This window comes from Odontomachus brunneus, unplaced genomic scaffold (genome assembly GCF_010583005.1).
Source record: "Odontomachus brunneus isolate Ranch 3 - 2012 unplaced genomic scaffold, Obru_v1 Obru_scaffold_137, whole genome shotgun sequence".
Taxonomy (NCBI): Eukaryota; Metazoa; Arthropoda; class Insecta; order Hymenoptera; family Formicidae; genus Odontomachus; species Odontomachus brunneus.
Window position 1 is genome coordinate 400,866 of NW_022639587.1, and position 12,859 is coordinate 413,724.

At 33.9% G+C, this 12,859-nt stretch overlaps 1 protein-coding gene across 11 annotated transcripts in view; it reads right to left on the reverse strand.

The window, feature by feature from the left end:
• The window catches only part of LOC116850209 (myrosinase 1-like), a 43,087-nt gene that overhangs the window by 9,820 nt on the left and 20,408 nt on the right, over positions 1-12,859 (reverse strand). For 2 of the 11 annotated variants that reach the window (XM_032828205.1, XM_032828201.1), the window contains exon 1: positions 2,756-2,775. The exons of 2 other annotated variants lie outside the window; for them this stretch is intronic. In XM_032828205.1, coding sequence (XP_032684096.1) covers positions 2,756-2,760 — 5 coding nt within the window. In that variant the 5' untranslated portion in view covers positions 2,761-2,775. Of the gene's footprint in view, positions 1-2,216; positions 2,249-2,352; positions 2,389-2,755; positions 2,776-2,837; positions 3,069-12,859 lie in introns of those variants that run through there. 7 more of the 11 variants (XM_032828200.1, XM_032828208.1, XM_032828206.1 and 4 more) reach the window with 7 other exon arrangements.

Here is a 12,859-nt window from a genome sequence, read left to right on the forward strand (position 1 = left end):
GGGGGGGGGGGGGGAGAGAGAAAGCTCGTATTACTTTCCTATTTCATATTTACATTTCTCTTGGATTTTCAATTTAAGTTATATTAAATATCTCTTATATTTGAAACATAAGATTCTTCAATTCTTCAAGCACCACTGTTACAACGGTTTATCCTGGGAATGTTCTCCTGAGAATGTATTAACATATTTTTATATTGATAATTTTTATGTTGACTTGATAAAATTTATTTTTCTATTGTCATTTTGATTCTTATTATAATCGATTATCGCGCAAGCTCGTGAGCACTGATTCTCATATGTAATGAGTTACTAGTTTCACTAGAAAAAGATTGTTGAAACCATTTCGTTCTTTACTGCACACACATACACATATACACACACACACACGCACGCACGCACGCACGCACGCACGCACACACACATACACACATACACACATACACACACACAGACACACATATATATATCCGTCTATGATAGATGATTGAATAGCTTATGTAGGGTCTATTTAAAAGAAAATATTTCTTTAGTATGTTGTGGATATAGCGTTGCATCTTCAAAAAAATCTTTTTTCTAAATTCTGCAGCACAAGTATTTCGCGATTTTCCCTGCAGTTTATAATAATTTACATATTTGTTAATCGCGGTAGAAAGTAATTTTGTAGTTTAGTTCAGCGCGCGTCAGTAAGTTTTACGACTTTTCGCGTGAAATTTCATATATATATGGTAATACTCAAAATATGTTATGCACATATTACTTAATCAAATATATTAATTGGTAAAGCACACAGATAACATATAAATAAACATTTGATAAGCTTAATGACCTATTTATGTGCGCGACTGATTTGCAACATTTGAACTGTGCAAGATTTGAATGTAGTTTAGTCGTAATTGCTGCGATTAGAATATAATTTGAATTTTATAGAGCTCATAAGTATTTCATTTTGCAAACGTTTTTAAGCCGAAATATCTCTATTAATTTGAGAAATATTTATCTAAAAAGACTATTCTCAACGCGGTATGAATGACGGCGTTAGTACTCACCTATAGCAGCAAATCATATTTCTAATTTAATCTTCACGAATTCGCGCGAATGGAAGTATACATATTTTACTACTAAAAATTTTTACTAAATGTTTGCCGATTTCGAGACTTCTTATACGCGCTCATTGTCGTAGTAGCCGCGACTTGTGCCACAGGTTTATTTAATTAATACGTCACTCGGTTTCTACAGTTTTCCAAATAAAATTCAGTTGTGATAGCATAATACTATTATGATATAAAATTTCGTTTGTTACTTGACAAGCTTAATATTATTGACTCTACTGTCTACTGATACATTCTTCAATGTCTAATACACATTTACCAATGAAAAAGTTAATAGAATATTTCCGCAATTAAAAAATTAGAAAAATATTATGATACAATCATATTTTATTATCAATCGTATTTTTTATTATGACACACGTTATTGTTATCGCGTTGAAGTGCGCGTGAGATGATTTTTAATGTTTTTGTGATTAGCTCTAATTGTAAAAGGAACTTTCGCAAAGCTTTTGTGATTGGTTGAATTTCAAGAACTCAAAACGCCCATTTACACGGAGAAATTCGGGAACTGTGGTTATTTCTAACTGAAGGAGATGTGAAATGATATAAAAGCGCTTTTGAAAGAGACAGAGAGAGAGAGAAAGGAAGGAGGGGGGAGGGTTGAATACTCTCTGGAAATTTCGTTAGGTATTTCTCGTTTAACGTAATTGGCTGAATTCTGTCAAACGGTAAACGGCCCTGTCGTACGAAGAGATAATGGCATTTTCGTATATTGAGCTTCCACTCGCGCGAATTCGTGAAGATCAGAAATATGATTTGCTTCTATAGGTTTTATATATTATATAGGCACTAACGCCGTCATTAGTACCGCGAAAATAGTCTTTTTTAAATAAATACTTCTCAAATTAATAGAGATATTTCAGCTTAAAAATATTTGCAAAATGAAATACTTACGAGCTCTGCAAAGTCCAAATTATATTTCAATCGCAGCGATTGCGACTAAACTACATTCGAATGTTGCACAGTCCAAATGTTGCAAATCAGTCGCGCACATAAATAGGTCATTAAACTTATCAAATGTTTATTTATGTATTATCTGTGTGCAGCCGCTTTATCAAATAATATATGTAATTAAGTAATATGTGCATAACATATTTTGAGTATTACCATACATGTATCCCCATACAGCTTCGGCTTTGGTTGAAGAATTTTGCACTTATTTAATTCGCACTGTATTTATGCACAAATGCGGTAGAGTACAAGTAGAAAATCAGTTGTTTTTGTTGTTACTTCGCACACTTACACATGCAAATTGCAATATGTTTTCACGATAGGAAACCTAGTTGAATTAAAACTATCTATTGTGAAGTGTTTTACACTCGTCACTGGCTTCTCTCATACTGCTATGTAATATAACTGATTGCTTTTAAATACTAGAACTATTTTAGAACTATTTTAGAACTTAATATTTGTACAATTCTAATCAAATGTGCCAAAAGAGCCATAAATAACATAATACTCAATTAATGAGGAGATACACACGTTATCAGTGTATATGTGTACATAATAAAAATGATAATACTGTTTAACCAACAGTGCTTATAAATTAGTTAAGTCAAAAATTGAATGATAAATAGATATATTTTAGGTATCAACAAGAATAATAATCTTAATTGGACATATACGTTCTAGACGGATACACGTACAACATTGTCGAGAGTAGAGAAGGTTATATAGAGAATAAAATGATAGCGTGCATTAAGAAGAATAATTTGTTTGCCGGTTTACATTCAACGGCATTCTGACGTTGTAATATCGCAACCATAGTCGGCGAGGAATATATAGATTACCACAACACAACTTGTAATTCCACCGTTTCACAGTTTACCTTGCCGCGAGAGACTGATACTCTCGAGAGAACTTAGAAACAAGTTAAGATTCAGCATGAGAGAGATGGCGTTATAGTTCGAGCTTCGCGTCTCCCCCTGACTCCCCTCCTCCCACGTTCTTCTCTTTTCGCTGTACAGAAACAATAAGTCATTCCAACAATAAACATCACTTCGCAATTGTCAATTATCCCGTGTCTGTTCGGTCATGTCTATCTCTGCTTTTCCGCGTAAATTGCCAACAGACCAAATTATTTCAGGAAATTGCGATTACATATACGACACGTGAGAGAAGTGATTTTTTTTGCTACCTCAAAAATAATGTCTGGTACTTTGTTTGCATCAACTGTCAGTGGTGTGAAGAGCAGGCTTCACTAACAAGCTGCGTCGAGATAGCGATGCGACGCGAGCCGACGGGAAATACACGGGAAAAAAATTTGCTTGGATTAACTAGATATCTGGTGAAATATGAACGAACGGAAATTCTGGTTGGAGTTATCAGAATTCTCTTCAAGTTAACAAGATTTCTGACTAACTAGAAATCTCGTTTGGTTAACGGGATATCTTATTAATTTGAACAGAACTCTGGAAACTTCAACCACAATTTTCGTTCGTTCATATTTTATCAGATACTTGGTTAATCCAATCAAGTTTTTTTCTCCGTGCACTACCTTGGACGGAACAGAGAGTCTTCGAGAGAGATCCGTGGCTCCTCTCTGTCATATATTCGACATCGTTCACAATACGACGAGTTTAGGCCGCACTTATGACAAATTAAAAGGAGAAAAAAGCTTGGCTGAGACGAAGAATAATACGCTCGTTTTCGGAAACGACCGTTCCGCTACATTGAAGCATTTTCGCGGTTCGGTCGGAAGAGAAATTTACTCGCCAGCGGGAAATACGTATTCTGACAGGTAATCTCCGCGAAACATTCGGCCGTGAGAGGTGACGGTAGGTAGGTTATATAACCCAAAGAGGAAAATACGCAAGGAACGTGAAACTTTGTTTGTTTGTAGCAGATAACGCTTCCTCTTCCCCTCGGCCCCTCTTCTTCCGAGAAACCCGATGTTCCTATACGGAATATAAGACATTCGGAATACGCACACATTCTGTCACGGGCTACTGAAACGCGGGAGTTTATGATACTTCGCGAAAGAGAGTGGATCAGAGGATTCCGATGTGCGTATGCATTTTAGCGTGTCGTACAATCTGTACTCGTAAGGCGCGACAATAATTTGAAGAAATAGAACGTCGCGCCCGCACACTGAGAGACAAAGTTTCGTTAGTTTAAGTAACAAAGTAACAGTATCCGCGACAAATTCGATGATATGGGATATGGCAAATGCCCTCGCACTGAGGACAAATGATTGCTTATCTTCAATTTGCCACTCTAAGCGGCACTTCTGTAATGGAGACATAACTGACTTAACCCAAATAGACGAGAACAAATGTGATCTGTATTTCAGGCTACGTACGCTTGTTAAGATGACAAATGATGAGAAATGATTTGCAACGGTAACTGTTTTATCTGTTTCCCTAACGATCACCAAACAGCAAATATGCTTTTGTTCTGATAACCGAGATTTTTCTCAATGCGATGTCCCATTCTTTTGTATTTCGCTTCCTTCGCGGCTGAGAGAGAGAATCGAATGGAGTCGTGTGTGCCAAGTCCGCGCGTTTGTAAGTTCTAATTTTCACTCAAGACAAATGTAAGAGTTCCTTGGCCGGCGTGACTGCACAATTTTTAGCACGGTTGGTTGTGACGGATCTTTTTCTCTTTTTCTATCTCTTTTTCTGTCTTTCTCTCTCTCTCTCTCTCTCTCTCTCTCTCTCTCTCTGTCTGTCCCTCTTCCCCCCCTTTCTCTCTCTTTTCCTCTTTCGCCGCGGTTTCACCTGTTTTCGTCTCGGACGAAAGAGTTCGTTCGTAATTTAACTTCGCTTCGGCTATGAATCATTTCGCTTCGTGACTAATAGCACTTTAATTTATATTTTTACGACAGCACAAGAAGCTTCGCGAATTCTTATTCTTTCGTACGGCGAATACATTTTCCTCCCGTCGTAAGGCGGTACATAGCGAAGCGAAGAGAGACCGGGGGGACTGATATTCAATTTTAAAAGATATTTTCCCTCCGGAAGATGAAAGACCATCTGTCATAGAAGTTCCAGCGCAAAATTTCATTTATCCACTCTTACTCCCATTATGATATCAATTTGGAGTTCTGCAGATCCGTTGTTTATTTCCGTATTACTTACGGCTGCCTTTTACCATCCCCATCCATTTTGAGTTTCTTCTCAGATTTATAGATGTCCTTTCACGAAGAGCAAATACATTGTAGCACGGCCGCATACACCGAGCTTTGATAACAAGGATTGAAACTTTCGGAAATGGAGCGTGGCATTACCGCTTCGCGCTGGATCACCGATCGAGCCTTAAAGATAGCATTAAACTGGACTTTATGTGCCGATTATCCGGCGTGAGCGGGTCGAAGTCGAAGTCGTCTTATCGCTGCAACTCCTCTCATAAAGATCCCGGGCGCATGTATCGCTTTTGTAAGTTCGTATACGTGCCACGCCATTTCTCAGCTTAGAGTCCCTCGATCGCGTTTATAGATTAACTTGGGTCCGTCTAATAGCGCGCGCTGGTTCATTGTTAATACGCGACGTGCTGCGTTGCACGGTTTACACTCACACACCAGTTCTGTGAAAATTATGACAATACTCGAGTAGAAATTAGTCGGGAATGAATCTTAAGTATGTAGTGACTTTAGCCAGGAATACTCTAAAATAGGCATGTCTAAAATTTCAAATATGGACAAGAAAAATCTTGATAGAATTTAATGAATAGAGGTCATATTCATATTGACGTGGATACCGTAAGGCTCGAATATAATCAAAATATATATACAGCTAACCAAAATAGGCAAATTATAAATGGAATTTCGCAAATAGGTCAGGAATTAATATTAACATATATGTCTCAGACAAGGCTTGTGCTAATAAGGCATATTGGTTAGGGACTTAACCAATTCCCCAATCTGTTACAGTGAAGAAACGATTACTCATTAATAGTCAAAGGTTGTTAATTATAAGATAAATATGTTGATAAATATTACTATGTTTTAAATTGTTAAGTTTAAATTTTACTTTAAAAAATATTTTATGAGCTTTTGAAGGAAAAGTATGAATGAATAAATTAGCCAGAGAAAAAGAGAAAAAAGAAATGTTCGATATTGTGATAATAATAATAATATATTATATATGAAAATATTATATATAATAAGAAAAACTATAATAAATATTGTGATAAAAATTGCAATAGAAGTTATAGGAAAGATTGTAGTAAGCAATGCTATGTAAGAAAAGATTCATTTTACTTTAAATAAATATATCAAAATAGAACGTCAACACGTCATTTCAGTCTACGTAGACATACCAAGATAGAGTCTAGTCAGATTTATAAGTCTAGGCGCTAATTTGTAAAAGCGTTATTTCTCTGTGTAGGATTTAAGTGAACCTTTCTTTATAGAGTCTTGATAGAAGTAGGAAAAAATTGTTTAGGCTCTTTTTAATCTCCGTTCTAAACTTATATCCAGAAAGTAAAAAATGTGTAATGCCAATCAAGTCATATGTGTCATACTTTAGTTTCAAATACAGAAATAATTTTTTTTAGTGTAGTACGTATCAAAAGTCGGATTTGTTTCATAACAATATACGGATAAATATATTATCTGCCCACACGCAGCAAATTCCTGTTAAATATCAAAAACAAGCGCCGAGCTTCAGATCTTTTGCACTTTAATTAGGTTGTCTGCAAAGTTCCGGTTAAATTCTTATTACGGCGCAAGGAATGAACGTTCGTGGGCGCGAGAGCGGTAGTCGAGGCCAACCTGCATAATTCAAGTCGCCAAGGTAAACGGCGCTATGAGGTTGCGGAACGCCGTCTTCGCGATTCCGCCCAGCAGCTCGCACTATCGAAACATACCCAGGTACGTCAGCAAGAAGCTGTGCTAGTCGAATCCCTCGACCCGGATGGAACTTCTGGATTCATTAACTGCCCTCTTGTTTTCGTCTTTCCTGAAGGCGCGCGCATTCACTTTTCATCCCGTCTTTTCTTTTTCCGGATAACTTTCTAAATTCGCAATCAAGACGTCTCTTGTGTTTCACGCGAGCATCTTAGACCCTTTTAGAAATTGGATATATAAAAATCATCGCAAATCAATACTCGAACAACGATGTATCTGTCCATTGAGAAAAAGGTAGTTGCACTGAAAAAAGGATTTGATTGACGAAATTAAAATTTCAAAGTTCAAATAGGATCAACCAAATGTTTGGTAATTATATTATAATCAAAAAACTTAATTGCCGTTATTTTACCTTACTTTTTCAATAATATATTTACTTAGTCACTAAGCAAAGTAAAATAGCAGCAATTAAACTTTTTGGTTATGTAATTACTAAACATTTAGTTGATCTCATTTTAACCAAATTTTGATTTCGTCAACCAAATCCTTTTTTCAGTGTGGATCGACAAAATCGGTGACCGTCATCTTAAAAAAAATGTTGTATTTATTACGAATAAATTACGCGTGTCAATGCAATAACAATAAGTTACACTGATATAGTTACTGACTGAAATCGCAATTATTGAATCATTTAACTCTCATCGCAGTGATATATGTATATACAATTCGTACTGAAAAGATTATTTTTGTATTTGGAACAAAAATATGTGTTATATGCGATCTGACATTTATTAGTTGACGTTACATATTCTTACTTGTGTTAAGTGTATATATTAATGAGAAAGGAAATTAATATTATTGAGAAAGGAAGCAGATAGGATATATGTATTCTGTGGAAAATATCACGATTATATAAAGTATTATGTAAGTATGTAAATATATATCAGACTACAAAAGAATGGTTTAAAAAGTTAGAAAGCGATAGTAAAGAAAAATGGAAAAAGATATAGGATAATGAGCTAAATGAGATGAAAGACAATATTTTGAGGAAACTTTGGAGAGAAAGAGATAAGAGGTTGAGGAAGATTAAAGAGGAGAAGAAAAACAGAAATAAGGAATGAGAGTAGTAGAATGTTGAAAGAATAGATTATGATGAAAACGTAAAGGAGTCGAGAAATAGCAATATAATGCTATGATAGTAGATGGATAAATTAGAAAATAAAATAAAGTGGATTGGATAATATAATGATCGTGATAAATAAGTAATAGTAATAAACAAGAGTAGAACCTTAAATTGTGAAATATATAGACTGTAACATTGCTGTGATATTAGGATATAAGTAGAAAAAAGTTAATATAAGATGAGGACGGATGACTGTGTTTAAGATGATGTTTTGTAAACCAAGTCACTTTCTTGGTAATGTAACCGAAATAATAAAATATCTATCTATATACACGTATCATTGAGAAAACAAAACATCAACAATTACTAAACATTTATTCGACCCCATTTTAACGAAATTGTAGTTCGGTGTACTAAACTTTCGTTTCAATAACCATTCTTTTTTCAGCGTGTTTAATCGACTGAACGTTTACTTGATCGAATTTTACTCGTTTAAGCAAAGTTTCATTAACTCAATTACTTTTTTCTCAATTATAAAAAATTCATTTAGCCTTAATTATTTCTTTGGATAAAAACGCAACCGTTAATTGCGATTTGATTAATTGTGACGACAGTAACATTCAATTAAGTTGTATTAATTTGTTACCACACTTCACGTTTGTAACGCGTCATAAATAGCAGCTCGCATTAATTCTTCGTGACGTGACGTCACTCGCCCGGAACAGTAGCTATCGAAATTTCGGGACTCGTTGCTTATGAATACCCGCGTGTATTCACCGCGCTTGCATAGTCACAGAGCCAATAATGGCGTCATGAGTTTATTACTTGCATAAATTAAGCAGCATGGATAATAACCTTCTCGTTATGCCGTCTACAGTTCCTCCGATAACCGCGCTCTCGAATACAAAGCGGATATAACTGTGGCCTAACAAACCATGACGCTATGTTGCCGCTGTCTCGACGATTAGCAGATAAACGAACATTACTGTCCGTCTTTGTTCGTGAAAGTTTCGACGTTTCCGCATTAGTTGCAAGCGAGTCACTTCAGCCAATCCAAATCAATGGAAATCGCGTATCGAACAGAATTACATTTCATGAAACACAGCAGGCGATCCAACGCGCGAGATATTTTATTAATTATTTTCAAGATCAAACACCAATTTTTTTTTAAACGCGGGCGATTCAAGTTTTGATAAATCAAAACGCAAGATGCGTGTAAAATCCCGGATAAAAATTTAAAACGAAGATCAAAGAACATCTAGACAGCTTTTCTCTATTTCTATCGAGACTCAATAGAAACAGATCTATTTAGACTCTACGCAGAGACGTAATGCTTTTAATCAGCCTAAACTTGTAAATCTGACTAGATATGATTTTGGTATACCTAACTAGATACTGATTAAAATAACGAATTGAGGCCTTATTCTGATATATATTTTAAGGTATAAATAAATTAAATCCTCTCTTAATATGCTTCTTTGCAATCTTTCTTACAACTTTTATTGCTATTTTTATTAGAACATTTATTAAAATTTTTTTATTATTCAGAGTGTATAATAAAAAAATTGTAATAAATATTGTAATAAAATTATATATATATATAAAAATATAAAAAAAAAAAACAAAAAATTTTTTACATAAATATATAAAAATCTTTTTGTGCTTTTTTTAAGCCAATTAATTTGTCTCATTATTCTGTGCAAAAAAGCATTAAGACAAGATAACCGAAAGAAGAATATTTTACGAGATATTTTGTATTCTATGTCAAAGTGCTGGAAATTTCAAGTGTTATTACTCGAAAAGTTCTTAACGAAAAAATATTTTATTATAGCGTTTTGGAAAGCTCTCGAGATGTGCTATAAGAATATGCAATGAAAAATGGGGTGTTCCATTTAAAAAAATTAATGTGACCTTGACCTGACCTTCGCTACGCAACCCAAGGTCAAACTGATGTGATCAGTAAATACATCTTTTTAAACGCCACAACTTTTGTCTGAAACATTTTTTTGTAAAACTTATATTTTTCCTGATATTCGGGCGTCCCGGTACTTTCCGAACACCCTGTATAATACTATTAATTAAATTAATATATAAATATTAATATAAATTATATTAATTATATATTAAATTATGTCAATGCTTTCATATATAATATTATTATCAATATCGAACAATCTTTTTTTCTCATTTTTCTGTGGCTAATTTATCCATTCATATTTTTTATTCAAAATCATAAAAAACTTTACTAAAATTTTTGATCTTAATAAGTATGCATCACACCAGACCATACTTATTTTAATTTAGTTATTTAAATGACTATACTCACTTTAACTATTTGGTTAACCAAATAGTTACTATACTATACTTACTATAACTATATAAAATATAGTAGCACCCATCAAAATAGTATATATTTATTAATCATTAGTTGTTAATAAATGTTTGGTTTCTTCACTGAAACCATTTCAGAAATTGACTAATTTGTACCTGATCGAGCCTTATTAACACAAGCTTTGTTTTGAACATTCATGTTAGCAACAATATGTAGTTTATTTACGAAATTCTATTCCGAACTTATTTATCTTGCCCTATCTGCCTAGGCGAAAGCATATTTATTTTGGGGCGTCCCTGGCTAAGGCCACTATATACTTAAGGCCCGCCTCGATTAATTTCTACCCGAGATGCTACCAAACAAATTAAAATAAACGAGATCGCATCCAGTCTCGCGGCGTTAATGACTCTTTCGAGAGTTAGAAGCGACGGAAAGCTTTCGGCAAGTTTTGAAGATCTAAATGCATTTAACAACAATGCCAAACGAAATTCACTGCATAGACCATTTCTTGAGCGAATCATGACGAAACTTTAATTTTCGATTCAATTGGAATATGTAAATACTCGGATATCGATGAGATATGTGGTCGTCTTCCACATATTTTCCAAAATACAATCAATGCATTCTTCATTGAAATGCTGTAGTTATAATTGGTTCATTTATAAATATAGCGCCGCAATCAGTAAAATTTTACTGAAAAGATCAGTTAATAGTAGTGATTGTTATCATTATTGATACAGTTTTCAAACACAGAGAGTGTACTGAAAAAAATATTGTGTTTGAAATTAAAATGTTTGGTACACATACATATGTACAATTTGATTTTGACATTACCATGTTTTTTTTATTTGTGTCACGTATGCGTATTATTGAGAAAGTAAAACACACATAACGACAATTAAGTTTTCTGGTTACAGTTACAAACATTTGGTTGATCCCATTTTAACCTTTGGCTCGCTATACCAAATTTTCGTTTCGACAACAAAATCCTTTTTCGTGTACCATCGCACACAAATTGCTGTGTGAACTTATTAATTCCATCATCACGAATGTAGAAAGTTGAATTTTATCTAACGTATAACGAATTTGTGTAGGCATGTAGTATACACGTATGCTACATCATACACATATACGTAAATCTGTATATTGTACTATACTGACAAGGGAACGTTCCATATTGCAAAAATGATATCAAAATCTAACTAGTCGAAAGATCACGTTTGAAATAGGTATTCTAGATGATCAAATCTTGGGACTTTATGGATTCTGTACTCCACTTAGGCCGGAACATGTCTGGTCATTTTAATATAAACATCAAAATATCTCGAAAGCAATGTATTTTTGAAAAAAATGTTCCAAATAAAAGTTGGAGGAGGTTTAGCGAAAATTACCAGAACAAAATTTTCTTGTTTCTTTTTCATAGAATATGTATCTGCAATAAAACATAAGCGTTTCCATTGAAAAAATTAACTTGGGTCTTATTGGGCCCAAAGTAAACCCTGGACTCAAAATTTATGTAATTCATCTGATGGTTTTCTTCAAACCCTACAACTTTTATTTGAAACATTTTTTTCAAAAATACATTGCTTTCGAGATATTTTAGTGTTTATGTTATAATGGCTGACATGTTGTAGCCCAAATGGGAATCCACAGAATCTCAAGATTTAACCATCTAGAATACTTATTTCAAACGTGATCTTTCGACTGGTAATGTTAGATTTTAATCACTTTTGCAATATGGAACGTTTCCTTATGAGGAAAAAATACTTACATATTTATTTGTGGAATATAAAATTTATATATTCCTGTGTGAAATAAAATTTATTTCTGTACGCGTATATTACGTATATATATTTTGTAAGATCTTACGTGAAAGAAAAAATATGGAAGAAAAATATTTACGTGATATTACGTGGAAGAAAAATATTTTATAACACCACACACACAGTAGATATTAATAACATATTTACTTAAATCTAAATTCTTTTATTTTAATAGAATGCACAATTACTTTCGTGAAAAGGTTCTAAGGAAATATATTCTTATTTGAAACATATTTTAATTATTAGTATAAATAAATATATTATTAATATCCAACTGAATAAAATTTTTTTTATTTCTTAGATACTTTCCCCCTCGTTGCACTTTCAATGGCCAAAACAAGTGAACTGTACAATGGAACAGAAAAGTAAGTGTATTACTATTGCAAATCAATGAGCACTCACCGATTATCGGTGAAATACTCCTTTTACTGATTCAATCAGAAATATATATTTGTATCGCGATTTACTTTATAAGAGAATAATTTTTTCTGAGTATCGCGTTTCGTTGATCAGTCCATCGCTGAAAGGAAGTAAAATGATTGCGGGCATCCTGGTGCGATAGACGGGCGAATTCCACCACTCAAATCACATTGAGTGAGAGAAAGTGAGAGTCAGCGCGATTTATCACAGATTCTCTCTCTCTCTCTCTCTCTCTCTCTCTCTCTCTCTCTCTCTCTCTCTCTC